The sequence below is a fragment of the Petaurus breviceps genome, unplaced genomic scaffold (assembly GCF_028583685.1).
Source record: "Petaurus breviceps papuanus isolate PSGF00001 unplaced genomic scaffold, PetGlider_PUasm1.0 154, whole genome shotgun sequence".
Lineage (NCBI taxonomy): Eukaryota > Metazoa > Chordata > Mammalia > Diprotodontia > Petauridae > Petaurus > Petaurus breviceps.
This window is the reverse complement of record NW_027185715.1, coordinates 1,770,526-1,785,676: the sequence shown is the minus strand read 5'-3', so window position 1 is coordinate 1,785,676 and position 15,151 is coordinate 1,770,526. Positions and strand designations below refer to the sequence as shown.

Below are 15,151 nucleotides of genomic sequence, written 5' to 3'. Positions count from 1 at the left end.
TGTAAATTTTATTTAATCTGGGGTTTTTTGTTTGTTTTGGGGGGTTGTTTGGGGGGTTTTATTTTATTTTATTTTTGTTTTGTTTTTAAATATAAAAAAAAAATCATCTGTCACTGGACGTCAGTCCTGGTTTCTCTGTTACTGCCCTTGGGAAGGGGGTTCCAGGGAAGGATTTGGGATAGAGTGGAGTGGGGCTGCCTTCCAAATGCATGTGATCCTGCCGCCCTCTTTCATTCTCCCCTCAATCCTCCACCTGTTCCTGTAGGTGACTGAACCTTTGGCTTCAGGGCCCTGACGGAGCAGGTGTGGAGTAAGGACATGAATGCAGCTGAGTTTCTGGCCCAGCCCCTGTCTTCCACTTTCCCCTTGAAGTCTTTTTAAATTCTGTACTGGCAGGTAATAGGGGAGTAAGTGTTTCCTGCAATAAACACTGCATTTGCAGAACCTGCAGTATTTTGACTTCCTTAGTCAGCCAAGATAGTCTCAGCATCCCCTTTCCTACATACAGGAGATAGAAAAATCATACCTAAAAAATTAGCCCTGTGTTAGTTATACCGCCAGATCCCTCCCTTTTGGCCCTTGTGTTTCTCAGTAAATCTCACTATCCTCAGGTTGCCCTTGGTTCTAAGATATCTAAGAACCCAGATGCCTACAAGTAGATCCACCTTCAAGCCCAGCTGACACCAAACCTCACTGCCCAGAAACTTACTGGCGATCTTTGACCCCACTGGACCCCATGTAGGAAGGAACAGAAACAGGTTGAAGAGCTGAGCTTATGTTGAGTCAGTAATTTGGTGCTGGGTAACCTCTCTATTGGGTTTTTTTCTGACCCTTCCTCCAGTCTAATCCAGCTTTTGGAGGGTCTTCATACTTCAATATGTTGGGATTGGTGAGGCAATGTGTTATCATTAACAACTTGTTCTCTGCTGTGGTAGGAGTATCTCCCCATCCAGCTATACCCCCACCCAGACTAATAGAAGAAGGATGGCCTGGTGCAGTAGAAAGAGTCTGGACTTGAAGTCAGGGGCCCTGAGTTAGAATCCCTGCTCTGCTAGCTCTGTTACTACCCGGGTGACCTTGGGCAAGTCATAAGATCTCTTGGTATCAGTGGCTTCATCTGTAAAACCAGGGGGCCAGACTAGATGGCCTTTCAGGTCTCTTCCACCTTTAGACATCTGTTGTCCTATGATCCTGGGGATTCACTTTCACTTCAGGTACAAACTGGCCATATTTGTGAAGTCTCCCTTCTGGGGCATTCCAGTGTGGGGGACGGGGAATGGGAGTGCAGTCTTGCCCCTAGAGTCTTGTTGACTCACATGGTGGGAGGGGCAGAAAGTAGAGGGCCAGTGATATGCTGGTTATGATAATGTTTTCTTAAGGAGCTAAAACCATCTCTCCATTGCTATTTCTTGTAAATATATAGACATCTCCCCTGCTCATTGGGTTGGTGATATTCTTAGTTGCCTTTCCACATATGGATCCCAGAGCACTTTCAGTGAGCCAGTCACACTCAGTCTCCCTGCCAGTTGGGGTGGGCCCCTGAGGGGAATGTCTAGATATGATTCAAGAAAGGGATCATATTAGATTGTCCAGTTCTTTGCAAGACAGGTAAGCTATCCCCTTCCCCTCACGGGGACCAGGGAGCAGCCGTGCCTCATTGAGAAGTAACCCTGTGGAACTTGAATTGTCTTTCTCTGTCCTCCTCACCAGTTCTCAGCCTAGAATTACATCTGCCTGAAGTGTTCATGAAGGGACAAAAAGCCACACTTGGTATATTCAGAATGTAGGTGCTCTACAAAGACTTGGGGAAGGGTGATGTGACTAGATGGAGTTGAAGCCAGTCGCCTGTGGCTTCTAAGGGTGGGTCTGGAATAGAGAGAAATGAGAGGAGTATCTAGTTTTCAAAGTGGAGGAGGGGCAGATTCCAGCCTTTCTTTACTCCGATCAACCTTCCAAAATCCCCTCTAAAGGGGCACAGAATAGGAGCAGAATTGTCCTCTGAACATAGGTGCAGGGGTGGGGATAGGGCAGCTGTTACCTCAGCCAGTTGTGGCTGAAGAGATTTGGGGGAGGGAGGGCAGGGTCCAGTACTGCCCCAGGCCTGTTAGTTTCCAATTTCTCTGTGTCAGCTGCGTTGCTCAGCTGTCCACTCTCCTCCAGCCCTGTCACTTAAACTGTGACGCTGAGAGGCTAGGTCTGCACACACCAGCTGGGGAGACGTGAGCACCAACGGTATTTTGGGGGTATAAAGCTCCCCAGGCAAGAGGACAAAGTCTTCCTTTTCCATTCCCATCCAACATCACCACCAAGCCTCCTAACCTGGCATCCTCTTTCCTCCACTGGCTGTGGACTGACGTAGGGAATCCCAAACGTAAGTTGCCTTTTCCTACTAGTTACCAGACAGTGGCTCCTTGGGCTCCCACACCCCTCAGCCAACCCAGCTCTCCCATTTGCCTCACCTGGCTATTAAGTAGTTTGGGGTATATCAGTTTCAGTCATTTCTTTCCCTGAAGAAAGGGCTGGGATCAGGAAGGAGGTTGGAGAGTTAATGTCCAGGGAATAGAGTAGTAGAGAAGGAAGGTCATATTACATTGAAAACTTAAAAATAGCCAACCCCCAAGGCAGGCTGGGACAGGGCCTGACATGGAAGTAGTGTTAAAACCCACCTCCACCCACAGGCTTGGAGAGATGAGGGGAGCTGGAACCCTTTACCTCTCTACTCCAAAGTGAGAATTTAGGGGAGGGGAAAAAGACAGCCAGGGAAGGGTTACATGGGGTCATATGTAACTGCCTGTAGCCTTGAAGAAGAGATCTCCCCAAAATGAGAAGTCTGTCTTAATGGAACTTCTCCAAGAGAATGGAGAAAGTCTTTGTGTAGGCTGTCTTCTGTAGGCCTGCCTCGGTCATCTCCTAGTCTGAGCCCTTTTATGGAGCCTCATTGTTTAGGCTCCTTTGTTTAGTCTCTCCTTCTGGAAGAGGGGGATAGAGACCCTCTTTGTGTGTCTCTCAGCTTAAGAGCCCTGCAATTCTCTTCCCAAAGCTCTACAAGGTGAGTCCCTAGGAGTACAAAAGGGAGGGGGGAGGGGAGGCAAGCAAGGATGAAGAATCTACAGTGGGATTACCAATTTTGCAGGATGACAGAAAAAGAGGTTCTGGATTCTCCCAAATCCTTCACAGCAGAAACACCAAAGAGTGGGGTGAGTTTGAGCTTCTGACACAGGGCTTTGATAGGTGGGAGGGTACACTGCTACAGCCTTCTGGGGAAAGTACCTGAATTGATGGGGGGCTGCGGGGCTCATCTCAGTTATATGTAATTTATTTAAGGTACAGTTCCCTCCCCTTCCCCCCCACACACTCCATCTCCCCTCTAGGGAGCATCCCTTGACCCAGAACATTTCCCAGGTGGTTTTAGCCTAACGAAGTGGAACTGTAGTCTGAACCTTTCTCTCCTCCTCCCTAGCTACAAAGGCTGAAGCAGTTATTCAGGAAGGAGAGAGTGGAAAGGAAGGAGATGGAGCTCCCTCCTGAGCCTCAGGCCAATGGGGAGGCAGTAGGGGCTCAAGGGGGACCCATCTACTACATCTATGAGGAGGAAGAAGAGGAAGAAGAGGAGGAAGAGAAGGAGCCACCCCCTGAGCCCCCCAAGCCTGTCAATGACAAGCCCCACAAGTTCAAAGATCATTTCTTTAAGAAGCCCAAATTCTGTGATGTCTGTGCCAGAATGATTGTTCGTGAGTCTGGGAAATAGGGATGTGTAGAGCATCATGAGACTGTGGGTTGAAGGGATTGGGAGAGATCAATATTGCACAAATTTAGATGAAGGTGTGGACTGCCAGTGGCTGTAGAGAAGCCTGGATAGTTTGAGACAGTCTGAGAAATGAAAGAGGAGTCACTAGGCAATGGGGTGATTCTGGCAATAGAGGAGTAGAGAAAGGTTTTGTGACCTCACCCAAATGTTCTTTCCCTCTACCAAGTTAACAACAAATTTGGGCTACGATGCAAGAACTGCAAAACCAATATCCATGAACACTGCCAGTCCTTTGTGGAGATGCAGAGATGCTTTGGCAAGATTGTGAGTTAGGTCTGGGAGCACGGGGGTGGAGGGTAGTGTTGAGGACAGTGATACTCTGGATAAACGCTTCATGAATTACCCCCATTCATTCCTTGGTTTCTGCTTCCCTAGTCCCACTCTTATAGAACAAGACCTCCCTGAATAAAGGAGGCTCTTGGGGCCAGAGCCCTATCTCCTTGTCTCAGTCACCTTCCTGTCTCCCCCACAGCCCCCTGGTTTCCGCCGAGCCTACAGTTCTCCACTCTATAGTGACCAGCAGTATGCCTGTGTCAAGGACTTACTCTGTAAGTTTCCTTCATTTCTCCACCCAATTGAGGGAATTATGCCAAAGGATTGATTGTACCTGTAGTCTGAAAGCCTCTTGGTCACTATGACCGTACCACTCCTGACTTGGGAAACTGAAACTTAAGACTTTGAAATATCTTGGTGCCTGACACCCTGGTTTTATTCTCATCCTGAAATTTTTAGCCACTTCAGCTTGTACTCTTGGAAGGAATCCACACCTATCTTGACTCCCAGCCCTGTTGTTTCTAGGCTCAAGTCTCCCTGAGTTCCAAGTAGAAAGTAAGGTTTCTAGTCTCCACCACCCACCCCCTCACCCTGTTAGACTCTCAGACCTTGTCCTTCCCCAGCTGTCGCCACTTAGTGCTGCTGTCTTCCACAAAGGAGGACCCTCTCTTCCTGTGAGCCCTTCCTTAACATCAGTAACATTTCCTTCTCTTTCCTGTGCCCCCTCTTACTCCTAGCAAGCAGAAATGACCCTGTTTTTGAGACACTGCAAACTGGAGTGATAATGGCAAACAAAGAGCGGAAGAAGGGGCAAGCAGAGAAGAAGAATGTGAGCCCCTTGTGCCCCTTTCGTGGCTGAAGCCCCACCCCCGCCCCCTCCCCAAGAGACCTTCCTGAGTCCTCCAGAGGTTGTATGTGGAATGTCATCATTGCCAAGAGTGCCAGATAAAAACAGCAGCTAGCATTTCTGTAGTGCTTTATGGTTTGCAAAACCCTTGACAGATCTCTCATTTTATCCCTGGAGGGTAGGTGATAGTAGTATTACCATCCCATTTTAAAGATGGAGAAATAGAGGCAGGCAAAGGTTGAGAGACTTGCCCAGGGCCACACAACTAAGTATCTGAGGTCACATTTGAACTCCGATTTTCCTAACACTGCCACCAAGCTATTCTGAATTCTTCAGATTATCCCCTAGAACTAGCTGGGGAGCTAGAGCCACCTCTGAGACTCCAGTTGAGGGGAGGAGAACAGTGGTTAGGCATTATGGTGAAGTTATCAGGTAGGACACTTTTAAGAAGAGGGAAATTTCATTCCTGCTAAACTAACCTTGTTTCACTTTCTGATAAAGCCACTGGGCTAATATACCAGAACAATGTTAGTTGTATCTTGACTTCAGCAAAACATTGCTGAATGCTCTGTGCAGCGCCCAGGAGCTCTGTCTTAGACCTTGCCTTGAACAACATGTTTATCAAGTTTGTGGCTGACATGAAGCAGGGACAGTAACTAATGTGCAAGCTGACAGAATTACAATTTAAAAACATCTCTTAGGGCTGAAAAGAGAGGCAGAAACTAAAGATAAAACCTAATAGGAATAAATATACCTTTGGTTACCTCTTTTATATTACTTTGGCCCTGTTCCTTTCCTATTTTGTGTCATTTGAAGGTTCCATGGAAAAGAAGAGGGCTTTTTATCAGACCTGAGTTCAAATCCTGCCTCACACACTGGGACCCTGGGAAATCACTTACCGTCTCAGGCTCAGTTTCCTCATCTGTAAATGGGGATAATAATAGGACCTACTGCACAGGGTTGTTTGCAGGATAAAATGAGTTAACATATAAATCTTTGCAACCTTAAAGTACTATATACTAGCTACTATTATTATTAAGGGACTTGAAGCCATTTCATATGAAGAGCAGTTGTTTAGGAAGGACAAGGCCTAGTTTAATTGAAGTATAATCACTGCCTTCAGATATTCAAAGGACTATTAAATGGAAGATGGACTTGTACTACCTAGTTCTAGAAGACAGAACTAGAATCACAAATGAATGAAAAGCATCTGTCAGGTATTTACTATGTGTAAAGCGCTGTGCTAAGTGCAGTATAAAACTGAGACAGTCCTTGCACTCCAGTAGTTTATATTCTAATCAGGAAGATCACACATTTAGGGGTAGTGGCCAGGGAAGGGAGTTGTGGTTCTGGAAGTCACAAAGATGGTTAATGGAACAGCAGGGCAGGCTGCTGACACCCTTTCCAGAGGCACTGGTGGTGATGATTTGATTATAGTTCTCAGAGAAAGAGGTAGAGAGGGAGGTTATTTGCTCAGAGGCAGGGCACACTTGAACAGGGTGAAGCTGAAGATGCACGGCCACTTCAGTGGCCTCTGACCTGGTTCCTCCCAGGCGTGGCCTTTGGTCAGGTTTGGAGAGTGAAACAATGGCAGCAATAGCAATTTCAGTTCATCTCACATTTGTTAATGAGTGCCAAAAGCCCAGTATCTGCTGGGGATACAAAAATGGAAAATGACATAGTCCCTGCCCTCTAGAAGCTAACATTTTTATACTAGGGAGCAAACAAACATTCAAGCAAGTAGGCAGAAAAAGGCTTGCTTATGGGAGTGATGTAATCAGATCTGTAAATTAGAATGTATGTTGTTCTCTGTCTTAGGGAGTGGCAGGGAAGGAGATTTTAGCTCATTAGTGGGAAAAACTTTTCAATATTTGGAACCTGTCCACATTATATTAAAGGAGAGATTGAATATCCGGTCAAGGATGGTAGAGGAGATTTCTGCATTGGGTAGGAATTTCCATTGGATGACCTCTAAATTCCACCACAGACCTGGTTTTAGGTTAAGGACAAAGGGAAGGATCTCAACTCCCTTCATCCACTCCTTAACTCTGGGGCTCTCTTCCTTTAGCCCCTGGCAGCCATGATGGAGGAGGAGCCAGAAACCCCTAAAACTGAGGAAGGAAAACCCCAGGCTGGTGAGTAAAAACCCTATCTCCCACAGGGATGGGTTCGAGTGAGGACGGGGTGATGACTGTGGACCAGCTTGTCAGTGTAGTTAGGAAAAGGGGCAGGGGCAGCTAGGTGATGCAGTGAGTAGAGCACCGGCCCTGGAGTTGGGAGGACCTGAGTTCAAATGCGGCCTCAGACACTAAACACTAGCTGTGTGATCTTGGGCAAGTCACTTAGCCCCAATTGCCCTGCCTTCCCCCCTGCAAAACAAACAAAAGAAAAGAAAAGGGGCAGCCATGCAGAGCTGGATAAGACACTTAAGTTAGCAATAAAGGTGAAAAGGTGACGCTCTCCTGGATTCAAGATGTCTGTCTCCCACTTCAGGAAATCCAGAGGGAGACAAGAAGACTGACAAAAAGACAGCTGAGGACAAAGTAAGGATTCTTCTCCAGCTCTCTCAGCTACTGCTGCTCTCCTAGCCCTCATCCCTCCCACTAGCTTCGATGGTGATGCCCCCTAATCATCCCCACTTGCATCCTGCCCCTGCTCCCCGACAGACTGGAGGCTTTATGATAAGTTAAAATGTTAATGATTGGATTCAATAAGATGAAAATTCATTACATGCTTCTGTCCTATGCTCCCCAGAACAAGCAACCTGGATTCCAGCAGTCTCACTATTTTGTGGCCCTCTATCGATTCAAGGCTTTGGAAAAGGACGATCTGGACTTCCCGTGAGGGCAAAGGAGGGGAGAGAGAAAACAGTAGAGATTTATATGCAAGGGAGGAGGGGGAGCTCAGGGGTGGAGGACAGAAAGATGTCTTCTTGGGTGCCATGTATCTAAGTGGGAAACTCCCTCATCTTACAGTCTTTTCTGGTTTCTTCTAGACCTGGAGAGAAGATCACAGTCATCGATGACTCTAATGAAGAGTGGTGGCGGGTGAGAGGGGATGAAGCCTGGGCTAGACTGTTGGGGGGAGGAGGGGGCTCTTCTCACCTTCTGCCTGTTAAGATTTCCAGGGTTTATGGATCAGGACCTGACCTGACGCATCCACCTCCTTCCCACTGCTTCTTATCTTCCCCTTAGGGCAAGATTGGGGAGAAGGTTGGATTTTTTCCTCAAAATTTCATCATCCGAGTCAGGGCTGGTGAGCGTGTGCACCGGGTGACTAGATCCTTTGTGGGAAACCGTGAAATTGGGCAGATAACGCTCAAGAAGGACCAGGTAACCCTCCCTTAATCCATCCTATCCTTTCTCCACCAATTGCCTATTAGTCCAGAACCCTTTCAATTTGGGAACCCCTGGGAAACCTAACCCCTGAAGTATCTTGGTCCTGTTCCTAATCTCAAATCCTAATTCCCTTTTCTGTCCCTTCTTCAGATTGTGGTGCAGAAAGGGGACGAGGCTGGTGGCTATGTCAAGGTCTACACTGGTCGGAAGGTGGGGCTATTTCCCACTGACTTCCTGGAGGAAATTTAGGGGTGCAGGTGTCCCAAGCAATCCAGAATCATATTATTCAGTGCCTACTGTGGTACCAGGCACTGTGTGATTTACAAAAACCAAGCAATCCCTGCCCTCAAGGAGCTTCCATTCTCTTTAGGAGAGAACACTCTTTTGCTCCACTTTGGGCTGAATTGTGGGGAGGGCTGGAAAGTTAGGGCAGCTCAGTTCCAGCTGTGGCTATATTCTAAGAGGGCTGGTTCCCCCTTAAACTCACCTCCCTAGTGTGAGACTTGCAGCCCTGGGCATGCAGCAGCACTCTCCCCCCAACAAGAACACTCCACTTCTTCCCTGAACTTGGGCACTGGCGATTGGTATTGGGGAGGAGTAGAAAGGCCTCCTTTAGGTCTAGGTTGTCGGGAAGGGGGCGTTCAGGAGGCCAAGTTGTAGGCAGAGCCCTTAGCTCATTAAAGTTTTGTGGGGAAAGGGTTGGAAAAAGTTGTTTCTTTGAATTCAGGGTCTTTTTAAACAATCTTTGTTACAAGGCAAGGCTTGCCTGAAAGGGGGGGGGGGAGATAGGAATCTCTTAAGAAATGAAGAAGTTATTGTAAAAACAAAGAATCAATTAAAAACAATGTCCAAAAAGTTGAACTGGCAGCTTAAAAAATAAATTTGAGAATGGAAAAAGCTATTGAACAGCTACTATGTCCTAGCTCTCTCCTAGGTGACTGGATGGACAATAAAGAGAAGGTTAGGCAGGGTCTCAGCCTTGGGGCAGCGCCGTGCAGCCGCTGAGTACAAAATTAAGTAATGCTTCTGCCTGACCGAGGGCGGGGTGACACGGTGACCTCCGGCCGCTCCCTGCTGTTTGTTGGGGGAATGCTGCACGCTCTTCTTAAAATTGGGAAGGAGTGTAGGGGACAGTAGCCAAGTAACCCGCCCCCCCAGAACCAGGGAGGCCCCGGGGGCGGGGAGCTCCAGCGAAGGGGAAAAGGGCTCCAGGCCGTGCGATTTAGGGGGTTTCACAGACACTAGCGGCATGGCTTGCGGGGTCCACCTGAGGCTTCGGCCAGGACAGGCCGCCAGGGGGAGGTAGAAGATCTCGGTTAGAGAGTGTGTGTGCGCGCTTGTGTGCGGTGGGGGGGGGGCGTGGAGAGGGAGACACTGTACTGAAACCCTGGGTGGGGGTGGGGTGGCGTGCTGTTTCCATAGCAACAGCAACATGCGTCCTGAGGGAAGAACAGCTTGACCTGGGGCAGATGAAGGGCGGAGTTGAGGAGGGCCCTCCCTGGTCCCCACCCCCCCGAAACCTTTCCCGACGGGGGTGGGGTGTGAGTGAGTGAGCACACACTCCCTTTCTGAGTCCTCCTCCGGTGGCGTACCGTATGCAAATGTTATGATTTACATATGCAAATATGCAAATACGCTAGGCCGGGTCACAGCGGCAGGTGGCAGGGACTGGAAAGGTAAGGGGAGAAGAGAGAGGATAAAGGAGTAGGAATTTTAATTTGGGGCTAGGAGTGGCTAGAGGGAGAATATTGAGGTAGGCTTCAAATTATTGGGGGGGGGGGGAGTCTGTCTTAAAAAAGGTGTAGGTCTGCCTGAGACTTGTTTTCTGTCCAGCCTCTGTTAGGTCTGAGGTTGGCACCGCTTGGCAAGGTTGGCAGCGGGAGCCTGGGCACCATCTGCTGCTGGTGGCAAGGAAGGCGGGGAAGGAGAAGGCTCAGCTGGGCTGGAGGAGGAGGGGACCCTGGGACATGTTTAGGGAGACCCCCTCCCATCCATAAATGAGAGGGGGAAGACCGTGAAGTAGGCACTGGAGTCTGGGCTCCAGTTTCTTAGAGCCCTCTGCACCTAACTCCTCCGCACACACTGGGGGAAAAAGGCCCCGCCCCACCCTTGTCTATTAAATCAGGGTAATGAGACTGGAGGGGGTCCCTGAAAAGTCTAGCCTCCCAAGACGAAATTCACCACTCCAACCCTCTTCTCTTTCGCCTCCCACTGCTCCCGATACCCCAGGGGTACTCCAAGTCCGTTATCAGGATTCACTCATGCACTAGAAGAAGGCGTGGGAAGTAGAAATGACATCGGGTCGTCCACTGCTTCTCCCAACCCCCTCCTCCACACAAACTCTTGTCCCTATCTCTTCGAAGAATAAATTGTGGGAGTCAGAGCAGACCCGAGGGAAGTCCTGGAGAGTGGGGTGGAGGGAGAGATGTCTCCCACCCCCTTTCAACACTGAAGCGAAACCAATTTGCCGGCTCATTTGCTGAGATGCTGGGGGGTCGGGAAACCCGGGAGGGCTGCTGTTTTCCACTCCCCCCGCCCCGCTTACACACAGGGGGGGGGGGGAGCCGTGTGCTCCCCTCTCGGAGCCGGCAGCTGTCCCTAATTAGAGCGGAGGTTTAATTGGATTTATCAGCAGTTAATAGGAAATTAAGCAAAGGGCCCGAGAGGCGGAGGGGAGGGGGTAGGGAGAATACAGATTGGGAGGCGGGGTGGGGTTTGGGGTGAAAGTGTGCTTGTGTATTTGGGGAGAGGTAGTAAGGTCGTCGAGGTCAGCTGCAGAAATTAGGAAGAAAGAGATAGTATGTACCTGGTTACACAGTAAGTACATTGACCCCAAATCGCAACCAGACTTTTCTTGCTAGGCTACGACGCTTACCAAGTCCCAACCTCCTGGAGCTCCAGGATCAGAATGCGAAACCAGCCTCCTCGAGGAGTCACCAGTAAGAGCGTGTGAAGAAGGGACAGGTGGAGCTAGTGTGTCCCAGAACCTCCCAGAACACCCCCTCCTTTGTAGCTATGATGAATGATTCGGCCTTCAGCAAAGGTCAAGAAGTCTAGCCCAGAAAGCGAACTGAATTGAAAACAGGCTGGGGTTAGGGTGGGCAGACTGTCCACTAGACCCTTGATAGAATCCGACTGCGACCCACCCTCTCTCCTAAATTAAACAAAGAATTCGTCTTGCCATGGTAGAAAGAGCACTGTAATTAAGAGTCAGGACACCTGAATTTGAATCCCAGCCTACCACTCTGCCTTGCAGTTTTGGACAAGACACTTTGTAGTTTAGTGTCTTTAGCTGCGAAAGAAGGGGTCAAACTAAATGACCTCTAAAATCTCTTCCAGCTCTTACACATTCTATAATTCTAATCCTGAGCTCCAGTTTCCCTCTCCCAAAAGAAAGGGGAAAAGTGAGCTGAGTGGGGATGTTGGAGACGTCTAGAGGCATCAAGGCTCGACCTGGAGCTCTCACTCCCTCGGTCCTTCCATGCTTCTCACCCCATAGGTCGGCGTTTATTGGGCTGGCTCCCCAGTTTTTGCCTCCTATTCCACTCTGGGCCAAGGATACTGGGCCTTTCCCTAAAATCTCTCTAGTGGTTCCTTTCGATTGCATAAACCCAATTTGCATATTGATGCAGCTCCCCTACAAGTCCTGCTGGGGGCGGGGGGAGGGATGTGACACAGAAGGGACCCAGGGGTTCCTGCAGACGTTCCTCCATTTGCATTACGGACGGCAGCTACTTCTCTGTGTTCTCTGAAGATAAGCTTTATATTCCCACCCCTGGGAGGTCACGCAATGAATTCATTCCCTCCTCCCCTACTGGCCTGGGAGGGGGGAACCCCGAAGAGACGGACGGAAACTCAAGGGGCTGAAGCCCCTGGGACTCCTCGAGTAAGGAGCTCCTAACGCGGCTTGGGCCCTCCAGGACCCCCAGGAGCCCGAAGCTGAGCTGGGCCTGCAGGAAGCTGTTGAGTCAACAGCCGGAGGCACCTCGTGTCACCACGACCTCATTTCACCGCTAACGAGGCCACGATCCCCCGAGACCCCCAACCTGCCCCCCTCTGCCTGTTTGCCTGGCGATCTGGGAAGGGCTGGATTGAGGAACTGAGGGAAAGACTGACGGACACTGCATAAGAGCGCGTCTTCGTGTCTGGCTGTGACTGCGTGTCTTTGTGTGTGTCCTTTTGTCTATCTGTCTCGGTGTGTCGTGTGAGCCTGTGTGTATGAGAGATTCGGAGTGTGTTTGTGTCTTGGTGACAGTGCGTGGGCGTGTGCCTGGGTGTGAGACGCCCTGAATGTGTCCGTGTGACAAAGTGACAGATGTGTGTGTGTGTGTGTGTGTGTGTGTGTGTGTATCTCGCCCCCTCCTATTTCCTCCTCTTCCCAATTTCTATTCCTCTCTCCTCTCCCGGCCTGGCTCCCGGCTCCGCTGCCTCCATCATCTCCATCCATTATTGAAGAAACAGCCGCGTCCGCTCCAATCACATCAACAAATCCCCATCACCACCGACACCCCTCTACCCCCCTCACCAGGGGCGCAGGAGGGGGAGCCAAGGAGTTAGGGGGGATCAAAGACGTGCTGTGTGGGGAAGAGGGAGCAAGGGCTGGGGGAATATAGCTCACGACCTCATGCCCTGAGCCGAAGGGGAGGAGGGCTGGGACCGCGGGCCGGGATGCCTGGGTCCCCCAGCGGGAGAGCTCTTTGCATAAACAGATGGTGCGGATGTCTTTGTCTCTCTTGCTCTCCGTCTCCGCTCCTGTCTGGCTGATGCAATAATGCACATCTCGGAGCCTCGGGACCCAGCTCCCTTAATAGCGGGAGAGGGGGGTCAGGGAGAGGGGGACGGCGAGGGGAGAGAGAGGAGGATGTACCAGAAGGGGTCTCGATCCCCACCTACATACCTCACCCCCCCTCACTAGGGGCGCAAGCCGGGAGCCAGGCCGGATACAGGGACTGACACGGAAGAGGAAACAGGGGAACTTGGCCCCAGGGATGTTTGGGGGGGTGCCGCCCCCGCGGGGTTAAAGCGGGGGGGGGGGGGGGGAGGAAAAGAGAGGCAGAGACAGATGGGCAGAAACAGGAAAGGTAAGATGAAGTTGGTTAGAAGACTTGGGAGATGAAGGTTTTGGAGCAAAATGCCAGGACCTTGGATAGCGCCCTAGAGGGAGGTGTTGAAAGCGGGGGTAGCATAGATGGAAGGGGGGGGGGGAGTGAATGCCATAGTTTCTCCCTTACCTCCCCTGCTGCCCACACCCAACATGCCCCTGACCAGCCACCTTTTCTCCCTACCGAGGAGTTTGCCAGAACTCTCCAGAACTGGAAGTGTCAGTTCAGCCACTGGGCTCAAATGCCCAGGGAGCCCCAGATTCTAAGTCCTGCCCCCTCAATGTTCTGGAGATCTGCCAGAGTCGCCCCTGATTGCATTCCCATATTACCACTCCAGGTTTCAAGACACACACACAAGCACACACACTCCCTTACCTCCCCCCACCAAATGAACAGGGGTGGTTAACTAAGCTGAGGTGACCTTTTTCCTATTCTTGTCAAGAACTTTTAGTCCCTGGACCTCTTGAAGAGGCCCTTTTCTGTAGCTGGCAACGCCCTGGAGGGCAACTTGCACCTGGGCCAGCAGGTGGAGCTCTGAGGCTTTGCTCTGCACAGACTCTTAACACTGAGTAGCTCGGACCTAAAGCCTGGAGTGGGAACCCACATTGCACTTAGTCCAGTAGCCTCAGGACTTCCCCACCGGACCCAACTCATTTTAATATGCATCGGGGAGGACTGGTTGGATTAGAACATCCCCAATCAGCGCTAATTAGATTGAGTCGTCGGAGTACAACACCCCTCCCCCCCCAGTTTCCCCAGCTAATCCACAACTAATGACTTCTTAGGACCTGAGTCCTGTCCCCGAGTTGGCAACCTTCGCCCCCAGTGCTGGAACTAGGGAGGAGGAGGAGCTGTTAGCCCTGGGGGCAGAGCAAGAGAAAGACCTGGAGTCAGAGACAAGAATAAAAGGGGAAAGAAACTGAAACAACAAAGACAGACAAAAAATATTGAAGAGAGTAAGAAAGGGGCAAAAAGAAACAAAGAAAAGATGAGGAAGTGGCAGATAGCTGGAGAAGAAAGGGGATAAACGGAGAGACAGAGAAGACAGACTGGGAGAGGACAGACAGAGGCCCAAAGAGGCTTAGAAAGAGACCAAGAGAAAAGGGCCCCAGTCAAGGAAAAACAAAGATAAATTGGGGGGTGGGGTGGTAGAGCTAGAGAGATGGGAAAAGAAAATCAGAAATTATGGAGGGGGGAGGAAAGACAGAACCCAGAGCTTCCTCTGAGAAATGTGGATGATAGAAAAATGAAGGGGGGAGATACAGAATCTGAGGGAAAATGGTCGCAGAGAAGTAAGGGACCTTCTCTGAGCTCTTCCTGAGATTGACCAGCTCAGGGATCCAGAGTGACCAGGAAGGAAGATGGTGGGAAGGGGAGGCCAGGAAGGATGCATAGAGCAGAGGAAAGCCAAAGCCAGCACTAAAGAGAAAAAACTGGCTAAGAGCTCTCCAAACTCAACAACAGAAAAATAGGAATCAGGAAAGGAGGCTTGGGTAGACTGGATCCTTCTAGCTTCATCATACTCTGCCCTTGAATTAGAATAAGTGGTGGTCTTTCTCCCTCTGATGCTTAACACAGTCTCTTCACCTCGTATTTTTTCCCTTTATCTAAGTTCTTTTTCCATGATAGGAGAGGTGGGGAATGAGATTTCCATTCTGGGGTCACCCTCTTTCCTTCCCCCACATCAGCACCTCCTCCATTCCCCCAGCTGTGGGACATACCAGAACCAGATGTGCAGTCCAGCTGTGGCAGAGGCAAGAATAGGATGTTTGATTTTTTTTTT

The 15,151-nt window shown here is 50.0% G+C and overlaps 1 protein-coding gene across 4 annotated transcripts; it reads left to right on the top strand.

The window, feature by feature from the left end:
• The first annotated feature begins 6 nt into the window (after nt 1-6).
• On the top strand, nt 7-9,178 carry STAC3 (SH3 and cysteine rich domain 3). 4 transcript variants are annotated; one of them, XM_069080032.1, is made up of 13 exons: nt 7-2,371; nt 3,011-3,049; nt 3,134-3,197; nt 3,461-3,731; nt 3,975-4,072; nt 4,281-4,356; nt 4,819-4,910; nt 6,997-7,063; nt 7,422-7,471; nt 7,683-7,768; nt 7,924-7,975; nt 8,123-8,260; nt 8,417-9,178. In XM_069080032.1, exons 3-13 carry the CDS (start codon nt 3,135-3,137, stop codon nt 8,513-8,515), a joined length of 1,092 nt encoding a protein of 363 aa, XP_068936133.1. In that variant the 5' UTR covers nt 7-2,371; nt 3,011-3,049; nt 3,134; the 3' UTR covers nt 8,516-9,178. The 4 variants fall into 4 exon arrangements, with proteins under 4 accessions (XP_068936133.1, XP_068936121.1, XP_068936127.1 ...); XM_069080020.1 differs by lacking the exon at nt 3,011-3,049; XM_069080026.1 differs by lacking the exon at nt 7-2,371 and having other exon boundaries at nt 2,378-3,049.
• Nucleotides 9,179-15,151: the final 5,973 nt, after the last annotated feature.